This window comes from Melanostigma gelatinosum (assembly GCF_949748355.1).
Source record: "Melanostigma gelatinosum genome assembly, chromosome: 14".
NCBI lineage: Eukaryota > Metazoa > Chordata > Actinopteri > Perciformes > Zoarcidae > Melanostigma > Melanostigma gelatinosum.
Window position 1 is genome coordinate 17,172,320 of NC_136647.1, and position 22,552 is coordinate 17,194,871.

The 22,552-nt window shown below is 42.8% G+C and overlaps 3 protein-coding genes across 4 annotated transcripts in view; all 3 read left to right on the forward strand.

The window, feature by feature from the left end:
- Positions 1 to 3: 3 nt before the first annotated feature.
- Positions 4 to 5,389, forward strand: LOC306788366 (uncharacterized protein). The gene is made up of 5 exons (XM_079283869.1): positions 4 to 303; positions 1,533 to 1,815; positions 1,924 to 2,051; positions 2,483 to 2,525; positions 2,607 to 5,389. The coding sequence occupies exons 1-5, from the start codon at positions 185 to 187 to the stop codon at positions 4,260 to 4,262; spliced, it is 2,229 nt and encodes a 742-aa protein (XP_079139995.1). The 5' UTR covers positions 4 to 184; the 3' UTR covers positions 4,263 to 5,389.
- Positions 5,390 to 5,490: 101 nt separating this feature from the next.
- aspa (aspartoacylase) lies at positions 5,491 to 11,653 on the forward strand. Its single transcript, XM_079284082.1, has 6 exons — positions 5,491 to 5,986; positions 7,603 to 7,798; positions 8,841 to 8,934; positions 9,066 to 9,173; positions 10,337 to 10,446; positions 10,606 to 11,653. Exons 1-6 carry the CDS (start codon positions 5,745 to 5,747, stop codon positions 10,795 to 10,797), a joined length of 942 nt encoding a protein of 313 aa, XP_079140208.1. The 5' UTR covers positions 5,491 to 5,744; the 3' UTR covers positions 10,798 to 11,653.
- A 6,798-nt stretch (positions 11,654 to 18,451) lies between these two features.
- abr (ABR activator of RhoGEF and GTPase) overlaps positions 18,452 to 22,552 on the forward strand; it is a 103,384-nt gene continuing 99,283 nt past the window's right edge. Inside the window, exon 1 of one of the 2 annotated variants that reach the window (XM_079283409.1) lies at positions 18,452 to 19,366. In XM_079283409.1, coding sequence (XP_079139535.1) covers positions 18,562 to 19,366 — 805 coding nt within the window. In that variant the 5' untranslated portion in view covers positions 18,452 to 18,561. The remainder of the gene's footprint in view (positions 19,367 to 22,552) is intronic. The other variant, XM_079283406.1, reaches the window with a different exon arrangement.

Here is a 22,552-nt window from a genome sequence, read left to right on the forward strand (position 1 = left end):
ATTGGTTCACGTGTAGTGGCTGCTCGCTTTTAGTTTGTTTTGGTTTTTGGTGCAGGTTGTTTCTATACGACATTAACGAGATATTTAGGTAATACTCATCCGTGTCCACCCAAAGCGGACATATAATCGGAGACAACTAACATATTTAGAGCGTATTTTTGTTCGAGGCAGGCTACAAAGCACAATGGCGGGAGTGCATCATTCTCTAAATGGGACTCAATCCGAAGTTGGATTGTGTCTTGAGTCTTCTGTGGGACAGGGCAGACAGGATAAAGTGTCAAATAGTCCTGCTGAAGCAGAGGGGTAAGGATGTACTACTACCACTACTACACATATCACAAGTATGATCAAGCTTTCCCCCACGAGTGGTCTCGTGTGACGTCACAGTTTTAGCTGTCGGCCATGTTGGAGTACACACAAAGCCACTGGCATGCACGGCTGAGTCGCATAACCTGTCGATCATGGTGAACTTTTGTGCTGTCTTTGGTTGTGGCAGCAGAGCTGATAGACAAGAAATCATTCTTTCGTTTGCCAGCGGTCATTACACATCAAGGAAATGACACGAAGGAACTATCCAAGCGACGTCGCGAGAAATGGCTGTCACGCATCTCTCGAGATATAAAGGAATGGAATTTGGCGTACACTAGAGTATGTGCGGATCACTTTATAAGTGGTCAGTGATTTTATTTACAAATTCGTTTGTGAACAGTATTTAATAAAGGAAATATAAATTAAACTTGGACATGAGAAGGTTACCGAAGCTTCATCGGCCCGTGACAGCAGTCGGTACCAGAGACGTGTCGAGCGTGTACAACAGGCGAAACACAAAGATGCAGCCTCAGCATTGCTTGATATGAGTTTAACGTCAGATCATATATATATATGTGTGTGTGTGTGTGTGGGGGGGGGGGGGAATGAAGTTAGGAGTTAGTTGAAAGTTAATTCCTACACACACGCACACAATGACATGCACGTACAATGTAAACAAACACACGTGTCTGTTTGCACTTAGTAAACATTGAATATTGCTCAATATCTGACCAGATCTGTATATATGTACCCTTCCAATGACGAGATGAGAATTCTCGACGACCGTTGCTTTGACGTCTCGGACCCATCCACTGACAAACTGATTATAAGCGTTGAGCCCTTTGTAGCACTCCAACTCGTCTTTTGTGTAAGGACTGGGGGTGTTCACGAGATACGTGTAGATGTTGGCGTAGTTTACCGGTGGAAGATAAGTAGGATCGGCACTGAAACTATCTGCACTCATCGTATAGGGATCCAAGTTACCAATAACCTTCAATTTGGCCAGGTAGCGAACCTTTGATGCACTCTCCAGTGATTCAAAGTATGGTATTTTCGCCGCACATCCTTGTTTACTCGCCGCCATGTAGGATCTGTATGTACTCCAACATGGCGGACAGACCTTGTAACTAAGGAGATCGTGACGTCGGTGAGACCACTCTATAACAGCAGCCTGAATAAAAGCTCCAGTTTGTCTTTCTAAATGTATAAATGTTCCTCTGCAGGGACTCAGGAGACAGCCTGTTCACAACCCAAAAGACATTAACGTTACCTGAGGCTGGGCGGTCAGGAAGACGACCTCACTACAGCAGGAGATCAAAGCCCGTATCTCCCAGAGAACAAGAGGGAAGTGAAGACAGTTCATCGTCCGCTTCCTGTGATGAAGAACTGAAAACTCACAAGTGCAGGAGAAGAAAGAAATACTCCCTCCCGAACTACAGTTTCCCTTTCCTTCAAGAGCGGAAGGGCCATAGCGGTCCGTTAACCGACCAGAACAAAAGCCTTCATGTAAGAATGACCAATACTTAAACACACATTTGTGTGCTGGCTGGCGTTGGTGTAGAACGTCAACAAGTATACATTTTATTTTTGCGCTGAAGTCTTTCCTTGTTTCAGAATTACACGATTGGCGGCTTCTTTAAATGTCTCGGAGAGCTGAGGCAGAGCTCTCGAAGAGGAGAGAATCTGGAGTCATCTTTACCAACAGTAGACATGGATGGGGAGGACATATCTCCGTTGTCAGAGTGAGTTTATGTCAAGGAATAACCATGCCTATTAGAAGTTACATGTGTATATATGTTAGTGGCCTATAACCATCAACACCCAGTGACAGACTTATGTATGTACTCATCTTAATCATTTTTTAAGTCCAATTTTAGAAAACTATATAAAGTTGTACAGTTAAAAAAACAACAATCCTTCAGTCAGATTTTCTGGTTTAGTGCAGGGACAACCCGTGTAAATGTAGATGCCATTAAACTTTTGGTGCTTTATCTGAGTGCTTTCGATACAGTTGATCAGAAAAGTCTTTGAAATAGACTCTGGGAACACATCAGTTGGACTGCAGCAGTGTCTAACAGATATGCCTCTTGTCTTTCAGGCAGAGAGTTCTAGATTACGAATACAATACCTTGTGGGACATTGTTTTGAATAAAACGTATCTATTCTGTTCCAGAGAAGACGGAGAGAGGTCAGAAGACGAAGACATCAAAGTGGTGGTAAGCAGGCCGTTGAAATCATGCACGTCGCTGCACTTTTTATTTGTGAACTTGGCGTATAATCTGTGTGTCACCTCACAGGAGAGGAAACACTTCGTGGCATCATCCAGAACAAAAAGCCAACAGGCCTGGTGCAACCAGTTAAAAAAACAACGGAGGAGGAAAAATGCCACACAAAAGAAGAAGAGGACAGAAGAGTCAGGAGGTCTGCGTGCTGCAGCATCTGTGGACATGCAGGCAAAAGAGACTCCCAGCCTGTCTGAGGGTTGTAGGGCAGTGCAGACCAGCAATGTGCTGGAAGTGAACGGAAAAAATGGGACGAAGGACTCGTCAGGTAATGTTAACACACTGAGGCAGGAGGAGAGAGGTATTCCCCATTCAACACAAAAGAATAAGTCCCGAGCAGAAAGTGTTGGACAGGAAGTGGACGTGAGAGTGGAGGATTGTGGAAAGAAGAACAGGAAGAGAAGTGGCAAGGATGTCGAGCAGTTGCGGTCAGGCGCAGTTGCCGAACCTCTAAATGCTGACATTCAGAAGAAGAAGAAAAAAGAATTGGGAATTGTGATACCGGAGGAACATGAAGAAGAGGAGGCCTCGAATAGGACTTTGGATTTGCCGCCGGTGTCGACAGAGCAGGTAGAGACGTCCGGAAATTGTTCCCAAAATGCTGCGGCTTCTCAAGAAACTTTAGGATCCAGTTTTGTCAAAAGGAAAAAGCAGAAAAAGAAGCAACAGTCATTGAATAACGAGGCCCCTCAGGGCGGAGGAGAGGGTGCAGATGTGAGCTTTAGTCTGGATGATTCTGTAACCTTGGATAAAGTTTCAGGGACGCCACTGAAGAAGAAGAAGAGGAAAAGTCTCTCTGAGGGAATGCATTTCTCTTCTTACACTCCTGAAGAAGAGGGAAACCAGAAAACGAATGAGGGCCTTGAAGAGCAAAATCCTGAACCTGTGATGAAGAAGAAGAAGAAGAAAAAGAGTGGAATATTGAGCAGGGATGTATCTGAAGACAAAGTGGCGCAAAGCGATGATTCAGCGTCTGCGCGGGAAAAAGAAAAGAAGAGGAAGTCATCCTTCCTCGTCGCTGATGCAGAGGAAAACGTTGTGGAGGAACTCAACGACGGGGTCACGAAACAGAAAAGGAAGAGGAAGACGTCTGCAGAGCAAGAGAGCGTGGAAGAAGGTCACAAGCGGGATTGTGAGGAACCGGACAAAACACGTCGTGGTGCTTTGCCTCAATCCGCTGACACGGGGAGGAAAAGGAAACGTACAGGGAGTGGGAGTGAAGGATTGGATGGTGCAGCTGACGCAGCGTTTTCTCCACATGATGAGGCTGCGGTGTTGAAAAAGAAGAAGAAAAAGTGCAACGATGTGATGAAAGAGGGTCCACCAACCGCCACGACCTGTAGCTCAGTTTCACTCAAGAGAAAGGGCAAACGCTGCGACAGTGCCAACGTGTCTCAGGACGGCAGTACTCATGACCAAGTGAACATGGGGACGCAGACGTCGGTCAAATGTGATTTAGCGTCGTCAAATGACGCGGGAGACAAGAAGAAATTAAAAAATGAGGGAAAGTCGTCGACCGAGTCTGCTGAGTTGGAGCCCATAGAAAATATAAAGAAGGAGAGAAACGAGCAACCAACCACACCAGAGACTTCAGAAGTTGTGAAAAACAAGCACAGAAAGCGCAAGCAGAAACTTCATAATCCAAACGAGGACTTCTTTACTGACTGTTAGTTCATCCAATCGGTGAGTTCAAACTATGGTTTGAGTTTGATCAGGACAGCTGATGCAGCCGCATGCTGGACGCCCTGTGTCTTTTTTAGATGGACAGTGAACGTGTGAAAAGATTTCCTTTTAAATATGTATTGAAATGCTTTGTATCAAAGCATTTTAGCTCCACACTTCTCAACCTTTGTTGTGTTGAACTGAAAAATAACAACAAACTATAACAAACCACAATGATTACTTGAATATGAATGCTGTTAAATATGAACATTTTAATATTGGAGGAAAAAATGTCATGTTTGTTCATTAAAACAACATCGAATTATAGTAATCAAATTGTTTGAACACTTTGTGGAAAAAAACAACGTGGAAATTCCTGAAATTGTATTTTTTTATGTTTGTGTTTTTTCTGTTTTTAATGTACAGTAACCCCATTGTCAACCAGTCAGGATGACAAATCTGTACACAGCCTGCCACCTAATGGGTGTTTGGCTGTCTAGAGTAGGGGCAAGTTGTGCCTTTCCTTAAACTTGTCCTGTTTTTGTATTTTGCCCCGCCATAAAATGTGTAAAAGAATAAAATTGTTCCGTGTGTTGGAAATCAGTATGCTGTCCTCTGTTTAGGAGACGTCTCCACTGTGCCCTTTTATTGCAAATGATCTGATGGTCTGAGTGACTGTCTGTTTGTTAGAGCTGTGACAAAGTGCACCATTCATGGGGTTAATAGGTAATACAGAGCCACTGCCTTCTCTGGAATTTAATTTGTGATCAAGTTTTGAGTGGTTTTGGCAGATCAACATGCTAAATATTCATTTTTTCTTCAAAATTCAGCTGTGGCTTAGTTTAATAAAAATAAATAAAAATCATCTGATATGTCAGGTCCTATTCATCTGCTTCTGCATTTGTAGATTATATACATTTAGTAAGGGGAGTCATGGCATGCATTAACCTCTAGGAAGACTAATATTTATTGAATGTGTTGGTTAATAAGTAATTTATGTTTTACTGAAAACTTGTGTCAATCCTAGGCTCATGTATAAAGCAGGGGGAGAAAAAAAGCTTAGATTGTATCGTTTTCTTGTAACGTTATATCCACTGGCATTTTGTTTTATTTTGAAGGCCATGACCGGAAGTAACGCGAGACGTCATGTCCAGCTCAAAAGACTACTTGTTAATGCGTACGTACTTGAAACGAATGTTTTGATTACATTTTATTTCGGAGGAACATCACCGGAAACGAATCATTCCGGTGAGTTTGGCGGGAAGAACCTCGTCAACTGGAGTTTCGCGTGCAACTCGAGATGTCGCGTGCGCCAACTCGGCGCATTTCACGCACGGCGACTGATCCCAACAAGCCAGCGGGCACGTTACGTAAGCGCGCAGCAGCCATGGCAGGCATTTAAACAGTGAGACTGCGAGACTCCGGCTGGAAACTTTCCCCCGTGAGCAGCGCGTCTCCATCTGGACCCTGCGCAGTTTCGGGATCCAGACCATGTCCTCCTACGGCAACAGCGTGCGTGTCACCGAGGCCAGGAGGGTAGCTATTTTCGGAGGAACGCACGGGAACGAGATGTCTGGCGTGACTCTCGTGAACCTGTGGATGAAGAACAGCGCCGAGATCCAGAGGAAACGGGTCGAGACCAAGCCGTTCATCACCAACCCGAAGGCCGTGGAGAAGTGCACCAGATACGTGGACACGGACCTGAACCGAGCCTTCACCCCGGAGAACCTCAGGTAAACACGGCGCAGCGTCGCTGCTGCTGCTGCTGTTGTCTGCTGTCATACATATGTAATGGAAACTTTGTCCTGGCACGGATCCACTAAACAGGTTCAACAACTGGGATTTTACTGATTGGGGTTTGAGCTCAATTAGATTTGTTACAACAACAAAGAAAAGACACGTACCTATGCTGTATATTATGATTATTGATTGATTAGCCTTGTGTACATTTGTGTACATTTTGTTTACATTGAAATGACTGAAATCAAAGCTCTAAATGTGAGATCACTGATGACTTCTACGGAAACGTGTTGATAAATGTAATGACGACGCAATTATGCAACATTATTGACTGTGTGTGTGTGTGGGTGCTCTGTCAGACAATTGAAGGCAAAATCTCCTGTTTAGAGAACGTCTGGTTAACACAGTAGAATGACTAATAAATAAATAAATACAGCACGGACGAACGGGGCACTATATTAGAGGATTTACACTGTTTCCTAGTGGGAAATCCCACAGTAATACGGTCACGCGGACATTTACATCAAAATGCTATTGTTTCATTCGTCCCTCTTCGTGTGTGTGGTAGCGGAAGATGAAGTCTTGCAGAAAACGCTGGCTCATATCGTCGACCCGCATGAATGCACACAGCAGCCTATTGACTAATGCGGTTGGATAACATCATCGGATCCCACTGCTCATAAATCACCAGAGGAATCCTGTAATAACAACAGCAAGGTTGTTGTGGCAGTGTCGCCATGATTGTTTTGGACTTTATCTTTTCCTTTTATTATGATTTACCATAATTTGCCCTTGGGGTATTTTCAAGTGCTCTGTTGTGGTGTTTCATTTTTGAATTCTTATTTTCTTTTAACTGAAAACATGGTAAAAGGATCAGACTGTATGGGTGGAGTCCCAGCACATTTGAAATGATCTTAACACACGTAAGCACTGAATCCACTGAATCCACTGCCTACGTGTCCTCGTGCAGTTGTAATTCACACACTGTGCTCGTGTGCCAAAAGCCCTGGCAGTCCAGACAATGCCAGATGTTTGCTGAAAATGGCTGTCTAAAAAGAGCAGATGTGAGGGAGGCGAGACAATATGCGCAGCAGAGGTGCTGTTCTACTGTCGTTTGGAGAACGTCCTGGATCAGTGGTTATTCTGAAACGCTTTAAAAAAAGAGCTAAGAGAGAGAGAAAAAAAGGGGGGGGAGTTCTCATTCTCTGCTCACAGCATGGAGAATGTCTGTCTGGATGGGGGGGGGCAACTTTATCCACGCTGACAAAACAAACCATTCAGGGCTTCTTAGGAGCAGCGATGCAAGGATTGGAGAAGGTGGCTTACATTTCTCACCAAAGGGGGGCTTTTCCCTGCCGAGTCCAGCTTATGTAAAGTTAATGGCTGACATGATTTTCTGCATTAAAGATTTGGTGGAATCGTGCTAATTACCATTTACAGTTATTGGAGTTTTGCTGTTACCCTCACGTGAAGAACAAACCATACGTTCGACACAGAAATCAGGAAATTCCTGTTTTCCCCCAGATGTAATAACAGATGTGTTGGCATCTTTTCTCATGCGTCTGTGTGTGTGTGTGTGTGTGTGTGTGTGTGTGGCTGCGCCCCGCAGTGCCATGGGAGGAGATGACCTGCCCTACGAGGTGCAGCGAGCCCAGGAGATCAACAAGATATTCGGGCCCAAAGGAAGCCCGGAGGCCTACGACGTCATCTTTGACCTCCACAACACCACGTCCAACATGGGCTGCACCCTGATCCTGGAGAGCTCCAAAGACCACTTCAATCTGCAGATGATGAACTACATCAAGGTGACGACTCCTTGAGGAGCACATTTAGATTATTATTTTATTTTTATACCTCTGTGGTGTGATGAGGACCGCTCAATCGGCAACATTAGCCGTTCTGAGGACCTCTCATTATCAGTGGTTCAATTTAACATTTTTAACTTATTTTTAACTGTGAAAGGTGGTCTGGTGTCTACTCACACTACCTTCCACGTCAAAGTGTGTGCTTAAAAGTCAATGTTCTACTCCAAGGTCTCTTCCGTAGAGGTCCAGTTAACCCGCGTAGATGATACGGTCCCCAGTTTTCCTTTAAACGTGTGAAACAAACTCATTTAAAGGATCAACCATTCGTACACACCGGTCATTATCTGCCCTCATGAGCCTGAGAGGACGCTTCATTCTTTTGTTTCATGTACAAAAAGAAGAGGGCGGTCCATATAGAATTTCAACCATCGTAAATCCACATAACGCGTTTAAGAATATTAGAACACCAACGTTTTATATGACGTTCATTTAGCCTGCGTAGCTGTTTTAGATCTCGCTCCTCAACACAAAAACAAAGACACCAGGGAGCAGAGGAGCAGCCAAAAGCAACACACTCTCTCTGACCGTCAGCAATCCGGGTTATGAGAAATATATATATTTTTTGTAACTTTAAGAAACACAAATCAGAAAATGCTGATTCAGAGACCTCAGGCGAAAGAATTAAGAGCAAATAATCTGCTATAATTAGAAGTTCATAGTTTTTATCCATCAGTCTAATGATGATGTGAATTATGGAGACAATAATCACGAATCTGTTTGTGCTGTAAAAAAGTTTTTTGTACTTACCCAGACAGACTTGGACTTGATTCGTGCTCATGTGTCATCGTGTTCGTCTGTTGTGCGCGTCATGTCTGCTGGTGCAGAATTCACTTTCTGTGGAGGAAGAGCCTTAAAGCTCCCGGGTTCTGTTGTGCTTCAGACAGTTGGCTGGTGTGTGTGTGTGTGTGTGTGTGTGTGTGTGTGTAGTTTTGTTTTTATTATCTGCTGCTGAGATCTCGCTTTTGTTGGCTTCGTGTTGCAGAAAGCCATCGCTCCGGCCAGTTGTCTTGTACTGCTGAATGAACATCCTCTTTTGAAATATTCCACTTCGCGCTCTGTCGCCAAGCACCCTGTCGGTGAGTCTCTCAATCAAGCCCCGGGGACCGAATGGCTTCTGGGGACAACGAACAAGATACACCCCCCAATAGACGTCCACTTTAACATTTACGGGAATAAAAAATTTGTCTTCTGAATTGTTTGATTGCAGGTCTGGAAGTGGGTCCTCAGCCTCAAGGGGTTCTGAGGAGCAACATCTTCGAAGCCATGAGGGTGATCCTGAAGCACGCGCTGGACTTCATCGAACTCTTTAATGAAGGTGTTTCTCAGCTGTGACACACCACACTTATGTAGTGTTCAACAACGGGCCACGTCACGAGGCTTTAAAGGAAGCAGCTGAGATTAAAAGCTTTCCGGGAAAGTGTCTCTCGAGAATTCTGACACGAGGACGACTAATATGATTCATGTTTGTTATGCAATAGGACAGGAAGTCCGCCTATCCATGGGTGCCTTGTCTTATTCATCCACATGCACCTAAACCCAGGTCACGTAAACAAAGCGGCCCGTGCAGTCTGTCGGTTTCCCCCGGCTCGGCCCCGACCGGCCGTTGAATGGTCTGCTTGTTGTCGTAGTCCGGCTGCCAATGGTGCGGTAATCTTCTGTCGCTCGCGCGGGGGGGCACTGGCCCCGATGAATGCTCGTGGCACGCTGATGAATCGGTGTTCCTGCGCTCCGGAGCCGAGCAGCGTGAGGAAACGGCTCGTTTCGCCGTGAGAGAGTGAACTATGTTCTTCCAGCTGAAAATGACTTCCGTTGAGAAAAGAGCTCAGTGTGCTGCCACTTGCATATCAATGCAGATTAGTGGTTTACTTACTTAATGTCTAATCTCTGCCATTAAAACAAAATGACATTATTTAGAGACTGAATAAGGCCACTTTGGCACCGGGTGGCACCTTCAACACACTACCAGAGTGCTGTCATGTGTCAGAGATGGGGACGTGGACTCAAGTGATGCACGCTACAGGGATGTGGATTATAAGCTGTCATTAGCTGGAGACCCAGTGTTCACCATACAATAGCAATTATACTCTGTTATTGAAAAACGGGTGATGGTTATTCTTGATAATGTTCGCGATATTTTCCTGTTACCCTGAGAGACTTTAGTCTAAATCCATTTTTAAGGGATTTTTCTTTCCACATTCCAGATTTAGATGAAGTACTCATGTGTTATCCCAACCACCTTCAAATTCATACACAGAATGCGTCCTTGTTATTACTAGCAGGAATTATATTTGGATTGATAAAGCCTATTTTTTTTCTTTCTTCATTCCTTTTTTTTCTTCTACTTGTTGGGAAATAATTGTGTTTTTTTCATACACATGATTGAGTCACATTATTAGTCTGTCTTCAATAGTTTCTGCAATACACGACTTAGCAGGATGCTTACAATGTTGCGGGTGTTTCTGTCTGTGTGTTGTTCAGGCATGGAGTTCCCTCCCTGTACGGTGGAAGTTTTCCGGGTCTTAGAGAGGATTGACTACCCCAGAGATGCCAATAGAAACATCATTGCCATGGTGCACCCCAATCTGCAGGTAACACCTCGGCTGCCTGTATAGCCGCCCGATTGAACCCGTGACTATGAGCCATTACGAAAGAGGAAGTGAGACGTCTTTGGTCAATGTGAGAGTGTGTTGTTTTAGATTGAGCAGCACAACTCAAGTTACTTTCTCTGTGGCGGCCGCTTGTTTCAGGACTGCGACTGGGAGCCGCTGAACCCCGGTGACCCAATGTTCCAAACGTTTGACGGAAAGACCATCCGCTACCAAGGCACGGGCACCGTCTACCCCACTTTCATCAACGAGGCAGCCTATTATGAAAAACAACAGGCGTTCATGACCACCAGGCGAGAAGCCTTGGTGGCGAGCGCCATCAGAAAAGCATGAAAGCTGGGCGGCAAGGCTAACGGCGAACCATGGATGCGCTGGTAGCCGCGGCAAAGATCTGTGTGTTGCACTTTGTTCTGTTAGCGAATGACAGACTTTGCCCTCGCGTAATGCCGAGACACCATTTCTCTTACACACTGATTTAGTTTGCCAAACATTTACTATAAGAGAATCTATTAACTATGCAAAGAAGGTGTGTGGAGGCTTTTCAAAGAGTCACAGTGAAAGTCTTTGATCTGAAGAAGTATACTGCTGTGGTAAGTATTTATGATACTGTTGTGTATATATATATTTACATTAAATCAACTACGTTTTTTTGTATAATATTAAAGTTAAATTGGTGGCTTATGAATCATTAACCATCACTCTTTAAGTTTCCTACTACTGCTCAGGATCATAACTTGCAACGTTTGACCCAAAACTGTCGCTGTTTGTCCTCTTCTACGTTTATATTTGTAACCTCTCTGGGAGGGTGTTTGTGGCCTTTGATACTGTGACTCCAGGGGTTGCATCTGTGGTGCTGTCCTATCGTTGCCTTAATAGAGATTTCAGACACACAAAAAAAAAGAATTGCACAGCAAAATTTGGAGTGGAACTTGTATGTTGTACGTGTCGGATAACAAGATATTATTTTGATAAGATAAGAAGTGGGGTATGTTCTCGTCCTCTAAACAAATGGTTTGAACCGTGTTTTATAATGATATATACCTGTGTCTATTTTGATATACTTGTACGGTGTGTTTGGTCTAAAGTGAAATATAGTACTTGGATCGTGGAAAGCATATGTCCTTTTTAATATGTTTTTGCGTCTTTGTTGTGTCAAAGTGCTGTGGTCGTACAGTAATTCGTGTTTCAATTAGCAATAATTTAGTTTGGGGGGGGGGGGGGGGTTAGCACCATTTACATGATTAGTCACGTTTTCTGTCCTTGAAGTCCTGTGGAAATGACCCAATCAATAAATGTAGTGCTATGCTACACTGTGTGCTATTTGTATTGTTTGTACACAGCACCCTTCATACTGTGTTGCTTTGACCCCACGTGCTTGTTCTGTCATGTGGTGTTGCACCTGCAGCCGCTAGAGGGCGTCACACACCCACTGATGGACGCTTGTACCAGAGGAGCCAGTTGCCAACTGTATGTGAATACATTATCGGCAGCACGCAGTCATTCAAGTTACCCTGAACTTCCCTTCTTCAACTGATGTGTTCAGTGTTTTGTTTTTTTGTGGGGTAAATGAGGGAATGAGACGCAAAGAATGCTGTCTGCCGAGTCCACTCTTTTATGCACGGCCCTGTCGTTCCACTCCTAGTCATCTCATTGTCTTTGCACTGAACGCATTCATTCTTATTCATTCCACGAGCTGACTGCAGTGAACACTTGTAGCTTAACCAGGACAAAGTTCATGCATTTCCTGCTATGTCATGGTCAGGCTTCGTGATCAGTATTTCAGTTTCATGACCCCAGGCTGGTCGTAGCCTTTCCCCATCTATTCTTTGCAGTAACCCAATCAGGGCTCTCAGGCCCGCAACGAGTGCTGATCAATGATTCCTCCATAGCTGCACACAGAAAAATAAAGGTGCCATCTGGAACCGAAAATGGTTCTTCGGCGTGATGCCAGAGAAGAACGATTTTTGGTTCCACAAAGAACCTTTCCGAACAGGGTTCTTTAAAGAACCCACAAAGGTGCCTTGAAGAACCTTCAAAAAATGGTTCTTTGAAGCACCATTTCTGGTTCTTTGGACAAAAGACAAAAAGGTTCTTTAAAGAACCATTTTCAAAAAAGTTCTTTATGGTCCCAAATGGTTCCATAAAGAACCCGCTAGAAATGGTTCTTCCAAGGAATAAATGGTTCTGGTTTTACATTTAAACAGCATAACAATGGAATCAGGGTTCCTACTCTTTTGTAGACGTATTCCAGGATCCTTTCTGTGATCTATAAAATCATAATTTACATACACGGAAATGATGGCAAATTGATTTTTGGATAAAACAAACACCTGTAGATGTACTGCACTTCACTTTATTGTCAGAAATCAACTCTATACAATGTAATCCATGTGCTACATGCAGTGTCCTATCTAAGAAATGTTCGGAGCATTTGTCACTCTCTGCACAGCTACAGGTACCGTGTGTCCAGCTTCAGGATAAATGCCTCCAAAAATGAAAATGTTTATTTCAGATGATAGAGGGCCAACACAACACCCACGGCCAATGAACCGTCTGCGTCTTCATTGTCCACCATCATTTTTTGTCCATCCACTGCTACAAAAACATCTGTGCCGTCACTCAGGGGCTTGCCATCGCTGCTGCTCAGGACAATTGTGGGTGTTGGGCTGAGTAGTTCCTGAAACAAAACATTTGAAATTTAAAGCTGTATTCTGTCATGTTTAAAGATCAAAGCTTTCTGATATGCTTAGTTGCACATAAAATGCTAGTTTGTTGAGATTAGTTGTCATATTTATGAAATTGCACTTAATCCTAATTTTCTGAAAATATGTTTCCCTTTTTTAAATAAACTAATTCAAGTTGCCCCCCCACAAACACAAATGACGAACCTTATCTATTGCAAAGAGCTGTGATGCATTTTCTTTGAAGACCGATGGGAGGAGGAGTATGGCTGCATTCACCAACTGGCCTGCAAATGACAAATCATTTTTCAATAAATGTCACAATTCTGATTCTGCAAAGTTTTGAGACTGTCATACCAATTTCCTCAGGAGTGTTGATTTGGATAACAGTATCTAGGTAAACGTCAAGTCAACTTTTTAGAGCACTTCTACACAAAACACAGTATATGGGATATTCTAAAAGGCTTAAAGGGAAAATGGATTAATGAGGCAATTTATTGGTTTGAAATTATTTGTAAACTGGCTACTTATAAAACCATCTTGTTGTACACGTCGTTTCTCAACTCCAGTCTCACATCTTAAGTTGCTCATCAGACTGTAAACAAACAGCGCACTGAAAAGGAAGTCTGGGCCTGGATATCTGCCGGCTACACAGGAACCACAGAAATACAGCCCCTTCCCCCGGGGGCATATGCTTTGTCAAACCAACAGCTAATTGTTCCCAAATTGCCCTCTGTCTTAAGTTCTGGTTCAGCTGGTTCACCTGTCCATTTCAGGGTCTGAGGTCCACCCACCACAGTCTCACAAAATCCTGTGGGAAACACTGGACCACGTGTTATATATTAGATAAAACACTCACCAAGATTGGAATAGAGAAGCAGGGGAATTCTTTTAAGACCTCTGCAGTAGCGTGTTGTTGAATACAGTGTCTTCTGTACTCTCTGGAGGCATTGGTGAATGATGACCAAGTTGGGCCTCGTCTTTTGGTACTCCTGCTTCATTGTTGCACTATGGTGGCTCGCACTTCTTTCATCGTCCCCAGCATCCATTGCATCTGTTTGCTAAGTCATAAATAATGACACAATTAGGACTGAGCTGGAGCATGAAGTATGAAGCATAAAATTCAGTTTGTCTCCATTACTCTTTTAGTCAATGAGAAAACACTTACATATCCAGATCCATAACTTTCCTTCAGAGAAGGGAAGTTGAGCAGGACCGACTTAAAGAGCTGCACATACTGAATATGAGACGGATACCTGTACGTTTTCAAAAGGAACAAAACACAAGGCGTTATACAAGATTGACATTCCAGATCAGCACAATAAACACCGAACTCAAATGATCAGAGAGAGCAGTTAAAGGTCTGCAAATGTGTAGTTTGTCATCATGATGCATAGTTTTCACTGTGGCATACAGACCTAAAACTTGATTAATAAGGAAACTTGTTTTACAGGCAGATAACATGTCATTACTGTACATTACGGCTGTCAAAATTGGCCAACAATTATGTTTGAATATTCGTTCTTGAAAAACACACAAGTTCAAACTATTCAAATATCTTTTGTTGTTCATTGTGTCCATGACACCGTGTCCTAAATGGCAGCGAGTGGTACTGTGCTGTGCACCGTTTAGAGCTGAACTTTTGTCGGACACCGTTTTATATTACTGTCACATGCTTTGAAAATGCCAGATAGCAAGTACTACTTAGACATTTTGTTTTTTGAGGTTACGTCTCCAGTCTGATCTGGAGCTCACAGTTGATAGGTATATGGTTTGCTTACATGATGTAACGCATCACACGTGTTGGTGTCTGTCGCCATCTTCTATGATGGCACAAACTGACATTGTGTCTTGGCTCAAATGGTCAAACAGAGCTGCATCCTTGTTGGTCAGTGCCGTGAAGACTGTTGGAGGAAACCGGACTTGGCAGTTGATCATTGGTTGGGCTGCTCGGGCTCTCTGACTCACAGGGGCTTCACTTTCACCGCTAAAGGGGAGGGAAATCTGATTTTAATTTAAGCCAACAAGTTAAAAAAACTACCAAAAACAAGATAAGTAAATCTTTAGAATTTTAACTGAAACTAGAAAATGCATTTCTTGCTGAAAATGCGTTGGAATGCTGAAAGCTGAAATGAATCTCAAAAACATTGCTGAAAATAGATATCCAATTTAAAAAAAAATTGCAAAAAGCTGAATAATCCAAAAAGATTACAAATATGAAGTTATATCACCCCTCTCCTGAAAGAGCTGAACATTTTGATATTCGAACGGTTTCTGTAGCTTAAAAGAATTCCAGCAGTAGTGATATTTGTTGTAGTAGTAGTAGAAGTATTATTCGCAGTATAAGTATGAGTAGCATTTGAATAAGTACTAGTTGTAGCAGTAGTGATATTTGTAGTAGCAGTAGTAGTAGAAGTTGTCGTCGAGGTATTTGTAATTAGAAGAAGTAGTAGAAGTAGTAGTATTAGCAGTCGTACTAATAGCTGTAGTAGTATTAGTACTGGTTATTAGTACTGGTAGTAGCAGGAATAGCAGTATTAGCAGTTGTGGTATCAGTAATAATAGTAGTGGTAGTGGTAGTAATAGCAGTAGTGGTAGTAATAATATTTATGGTAGCAGTAATAGCAGTAGCAGTAGTAGTAGCAACAGCAAAAGTTGTAGTAGTAGTGGTAATACTAGAAATATTAGCAGTAGTAGTAGTTGTCGCAGTATTAGTAAGAGCATTCATTATTTCAACAAAAAAGCCTAATTTTGAGCGAAATGTTTAAATACAGTTAATCCATGAGGCTTTTATTTTGAAAGGGTGGTGCTGGGTGGGGGGGAGAGGGGGAGAGGAGACATAATCATCATGTTTGACACACAAACAGAGGTTATTAAATGCCTGGCTTCATCACAAGCATTTCAATTAGAATTCACTCTTTGGGGCTTTTATTTTGAAATGGGGTGTGTGTGTGTGTGTGTGTGGGGGGGGGGGGGGGGTCCTCTAAAAGTATCTAAGACCTGAATGACTGTATGAGAGAGACACATAGACAGGGAGAGAGAGACAGAAGAAAGAATTTGTGAGAGAGAGAGAGAGAGAGAGAGAGAGAAGAAAGAATTTGTGAGAGAGAGAGAAGAAAGAATTTGTGAGGAGAGAGAGAGAGAGAGAGAGAGAGAGGCAGAGAGAGATGCTTAACAGCATTCCAACAATAAAGAAACAGGATAACAATAGTTGTAATGCTTAACAGCATTCCAACAATGACATGGCTCCACTGTATAACGTACCTCACACTTTCAGCTGCACTAAAGCAGACAGGAACTTCACTTGGTCTTTCATTTTTGGAATGATTCGCTCACTTTCTTTCAGTCATCTGGAGAAGTGTAGGCCCATCTGCTTGATTATCTATGGCAGAGAGAAACATTATTGGACCAAAATCATGTTCGAAGTCGGTATGTGTTGCCATGGCTCATGTCCATGTTTCGGAATTAACATTCTTGCCTTGCTTAATGCTGAACATCCTTGAATGAGGTCTTCACCATCACAACGACTACATATGTCCACATTATTCATGGGTGACTGTATGACTACAGTGCTTAACCTATTACTGTATTGCACAAGACATTGAAAACGAACAGCTTATACTCAAGTCTGGGTGAGCAGCATCCATCAGTTTTTCCTGACTTGTGCACAGTAAAGGCAACAGGTCTGTTCTATACAATCTATGCATTATAATTTACTGTAATTATATTAGTTATTTCTGGCCATTGTGATTCATTAATTAATAATAAACCCAATTTCAAGGTATATCCACAAAAACACAGTCCTCTGCATACTCTCAATGCAGAGATACAGTTCCCATGGACATTAGCAGCACATGCGCTTGGAAGTAGGCGGGGCGGACGGATATCTCATGATCGTGATTGGTGGTTTATGTTGTCATTCATGACTTTCCTCTTAGAATTTTCTGGAATACAGCTATTAATATGGGAAGAGGCTATTTAGGGCCCATTCACTGACATGTATGTATGTATGTATGTATAGATATACACATACACACACATATATATACACGTATATATACATATATATATACACACGTATATATACATATATATACACATATATATACATATATATATCTATATATACACATATATACATATATATATATATATACACATATATTTATATATATATATATACACACATATATATATATCCATATATATATATATATATATATATACACATATATTTATATACATATATATACACACATATATATATATATATATATATATATATATATATATATATATATATATATATATATATATATATATATATATATATATATATATATATATATATGTATATATATATAAAGTATCAAACACGCATTATTACTTTGCAGTTAAATATTTAACATTTATTCCAACACGAAAAGAAGCAGTAAATAACTATAATATAACATGTTTATTTATTGAGATGCCCCTATGGACCTTGTTATAGGAGATAAAGATCAGTAGAAGTAACATATTTTGCGCAGATATCATATTTTACACATATTACTGGGTACATTCCACAGTTCAAAAACACAAATATTGACAATTTGTATAATTTATGATTATTATAATTTATAATTATAATTTTTTTGTGTGGCTCAAGGTGGGGCCAGGCCCCATGGCCCTCTATTGACCAGCCGCCACATTGATTGTTGTCAGAGCGAACAGCTTCCACTTCACTCATACTTGTTGCATTCAAGTGCTATCGGAATTATTTCGGTGCTGCTGAGCATGATGGGGAATAATAGACTGTATAATACTATAATGGTGGTGGCCTACTCAAGTGCTACGAGATAAGTTATATGCAGATAGAGACAGAGTAATCGTTTGATGATGAACAATTCTGGGATGTTGCGGTCATACACTGGTCAAATAATGTGTTTCGATACTTTATCAAATTAGCTCTGTGGTTGAATTTTAAATGTTGAAGTTACATACATAATGTGGGTTTTTTCGCCCCAAAGAAAGCTAAACACATCTGCTTTAAAGTCTGGTATTGATTGCTACGTTGATCTGATTTTACTGACATATGGACAACACACTTGTTCGAGCAGCACTTGAAGGCAACACGTCTCGATCCAGGAAGTCTCGAAACTTTTCAGCGTAGTGACAAACTGTTATCCGCATCACTCAGCGTGCACAGTACGCCCGCTGTTTCTGTGTGGGAGGGTGAAGATGGGCAGAAAACGGTCGAGTTAATATCGACAGACAGCTTTTTTTTTTTTTTTTCTTAGAAGGAGAGGAAGGTGCATGAGTGCGACAAACACGCCGCTGACTGTCGGTGAAGACACAGAAGAGTTATTAGCGCCAAAATTTCTCTCTTGACTGTAACGACACTGCGGCTCGCGGGAAGCCCGAATTGAACATAGTTATGTGGGAACAGGATGAATTTGCAAAGCACTGGAGGAATGAATTTCCCGACGGAAGAGTACCTCACATGGACTTGAACTCTGTGGAGGACATCGAGTCGGAGCTGGAGACGAGTAAGGCCAACCTGAAGAGGCTCCAGAAGGCGCTGGCGGAGGAAAAATTCAAGGTGGTTTACCTGCAGACCACCATGGCTCGACAGAAGAGAAACGACCCGCAAAGGTTTGCAGGCAAAGACGAAAACTTTAACGCGGACCCGTTTGGCTTTTGCAAGACGGGGGATATTCGGAGACCGCAGCGGCGGGAGGATGAGGGCGACGGGCAGAGGACCAAGGTGTCCGACTCAGGGGTCGTGAAGCTCCACGCGGCAGGTAACACGGCGGGTGTCATGAGCTCTTTCGGGCGAGGCAGGTTCAAGACTGGTAAGCCCGTTCCCATCCCGGTCCCGCCACGGAAACCTAGCTTTCAGAAAAAGGACCCTGTCCCAGCTCGCGTCTGTCTACCGAATGACAACGACGCGGGCAGCGACCGGGAATACGAAGATACGGAGCGCAATGATAATTTCGTCAGGAGTAACTTGTTGGCACCAAATAGCGTCGGCAGGGACAACCAGAGGACGCCCATCGGCCTCCGGGACCCCCGGCGGCCCTTCCGCCACAGCAGGGACTTCGACTCCGGCGACGACGGGAGGCTGTCCCCGTCCATCCCGCAGGTTCACCGCAGAGCCTCGCGCGGCTCCGGGTGCAGCACCCCCGACAGGAGGAGCGATGGGTACCTGAGCTCCGACCACGACGACTCTTCTTCTGCAGGTAATTCTTTTAAAATAAAATAAAGACACAATACTAGTGCATTGTATATGACAAGGCATAAGTCTTGGTTCTTGAGGTTCCTGGGTGAGGATCTGGCTTAAGTGGAGCTAATTGAATTGTAGAGTGGCAGGAGGCCTGACGGTGGGCAAGTTAACAAAATATATCTTAAGTGTATAAGGGCAAGGCAAAAGGGAACTAAAGCATCTTCACAGATGGCAGTGCCACTTTAATTAAATGTGGCATATTGTAACAGACAAAATGCTTTATCAACCAACTCATTGCGTTTGACTTTGATCACCTCAGTGTGCACAGACTGACCAGCTGGACACTATTTTAGCACAGCCCCATTAACTGTATTACAATCCACTTCGCTTATTGATCAGCAGTGTTATGTGATTTATTCATATCTGGCACGCTTCTTCATTTGGAGTGGACATTAGGAAACAAAATAGATCCTCTCAGAGTTTGGCTCAGGACCAGACTTAAAGTTAACCAGATGCTCCACGAGGTGTCTCCGATATCAGACCTGACTAAAGGGAGCTAATAACCACAAAGCCTGCTGCAACATACCATCTTCCAGGTAGACCAATGCTCCAGCATCACCTTGGTTTTTTTAATCATGTATTAGTGGTTTGCCTCTGACTGGGCCTACGGTAGTCTGTCTATGTGCTTTTGGTACAATGTGTTAGCAGAGAATTATAGAATGCATATGCCGCTCTATTAGTGTGCTTGTGTGACACAGTCCACATGAAGTAGTCTATCCAGGAGTTTGGGAACAGATTTCAGAGCCACAAATGCAAGAGGTCTGCAGTGGTGTTAGATCGGCCCCCTGGGAGCTGCAGTGCGGTTGGTATAGTGGAAGATAACGGTGTTGTTGACACTGAGATTACACTGACATCCACAGATTAGAGTAATCAAGACACGAGAGATGGAAACAAACCACAAGATTGTCCTAACAGTAGAAGTAAGTTCATTTTTACAGACATTAAAAAATAGTGATCGATAAGAGATACTCAATAATCAACAATGTTAAAACATGTTTTAGTCCTAGTACTATGACTATGATACTGCTTAATTATTTTATTGGTTTGCATTTGTAAGGTGACATTAACATCTGTGTTTGTTCCTGCATCATTAACCTGAAAAGCCAATAATGTACAGTATTACTATATCACAGCTGCAACACAAAGTCTGATCATTTGGCACAGGTTCAATGTAAATAATAAAGTTGAACTCAATTTAGTGAACTGACTTTATTAGTATGAAGCACACCGACAAGCTTTGGGTTACAATGTGGTTTAAAGGAGTAGTTTGACATTTTTGACTCTTTGCATTAAACAAACAAACAAGCAGCACAGAACGTGGCCGGCTGTTTCCAGTCTTTTGTGCTAAGCTATGTTAGCTTTCATCTAACCCTGGGCTATCTCTTCAGCTCATCTGCAACACTCAGCATTGCCAATGCTTTGTTAGTATTCGTAGTTGTATAGGACCGTAGGGTCGACACCCCGGTGCTAATAATAAGATGGCTAATCCAGGAAGCAGGATTCACACAAACTTCCTCAAATCAATGTGGCGACATTGACGGAGGTTGTCTGCATGTCATGAGTCAAGATTCAATGACTAACTTGAGCATGACAATAGATAGCGGAAGACGAAACATTTTGTGACACATTCTTCTGCCCCAGTCTGTTCGGCCCCTCTAATATTTTAGGATTATGGGTGGGCTTATTACTGATTGTTTGCTAATTGTTTTCTGTAGAAGGCATTTAATGACAACTAAAGGGATTTGCTGCATATGAACTGGTCTGAATTATATAAAAAGGATTTTAGGAAATGTCTGGCTTTAGTGTTTGAAGTCTTATCAGCCGGAGCAGAGTGAGACCTTCAGGTCCAGTTCTTCCTCTCCGTGACCACTAGACTCCAGAGCTGAAGCTGAAGCTCTGTCTTTATAGAACAATTGACTGAAGAAGACTCTCGTTAACACGATCTTAAGCAAAAGTGGGAAATCGTATACGTCATATTTGAGGGGCTGCCATTTAAAGACGCTCCTTTTGTCAAAACGAGACATGAATGTGTGGGTAAACGGCTCTTAACAGAAGCCGTTGGACATGACTCAGTGCGAGAGCGTCTTATGTGTCAAGAGCTGGTCTCTCATCTCAAGTCCAAAATTGGAAAAAACTAGTAAAGGGAACACCTGTGTTGTTTTTGAATCAACACACACTGTTTGTTTTCCATTGTAGTGAAGGAGGATATACGGGGCATCTATTAGGGAGATAGTTTCCCATAAACCTTTGGGTCAGTCAGGATAATCACTTACTGTAAGTCTCTTAATCTATTCCATCTTTGTTCTCCAGCAGGATAATGATGTTTTGCTCTGACAAATGGGAAGTAATCAGTGGAAAGCCTTTACTGTGGCTGTAAACAATGGAGGGCGTGTGGATCTGTGGGAAGAACTAGAAACGTTGACTTGGCATGCGAGGTCAAGCTTTTTAATAGAAGAAACCGCAGTTGCCTGGCTCCTGGTCACGCCGGCATTATGGGATGCTTGTCCTCTCTTACTCCCACACAGCAGTGGGCTCATGCCAGGGGTGTTGCTCATTGCCGATGCCCTTTTGTGTAACGTGCGTTTGCTGGGAAGAGGTCATCCATCAGGTCACGTGCGTCTGAAGCCATGGCTCTGTCCTCTCCGTGTGGCGTGAGTCACCTCTGATTCACGGCACAGTGTTGGTCTGAACCCGGAGCAATCCATTGTTATTTGCAGACTGTTGACATGAGTTTTGCTGCATCTGATTCATTTCATGATGCATGAATCTCCCTGAAATTAGTCTCCACTGGTGTTTTGTTTTGGTCGTGCCAGCAGACAGCTGTTCGGAGTGATGGTCAGATTCCAGTGTTCAGCTATCCTAGCTATGTAAAGCATTTCTATGGAGGAATGTGCAAGCAAGCCGCAAGGTAGAACGAGGGAGTAAGTGTAACACATTGTTTATTTTTAGCCGACAGCAACTTTGATCTTGGCAGAGAGAATTGTGTTTTTATTTCTGCACTCCTCCCAGTAAACTGTGACGACTCGCCGTTTGATTGGCGACGCAGGTTCAGCTGGCAAATTAGATGTGAAAGTTAACGTGACGTTCATCAGGTCAAGTGATTGAGAGCTGTTTGATCTGAAGTCACTTTGCCAACAGGATG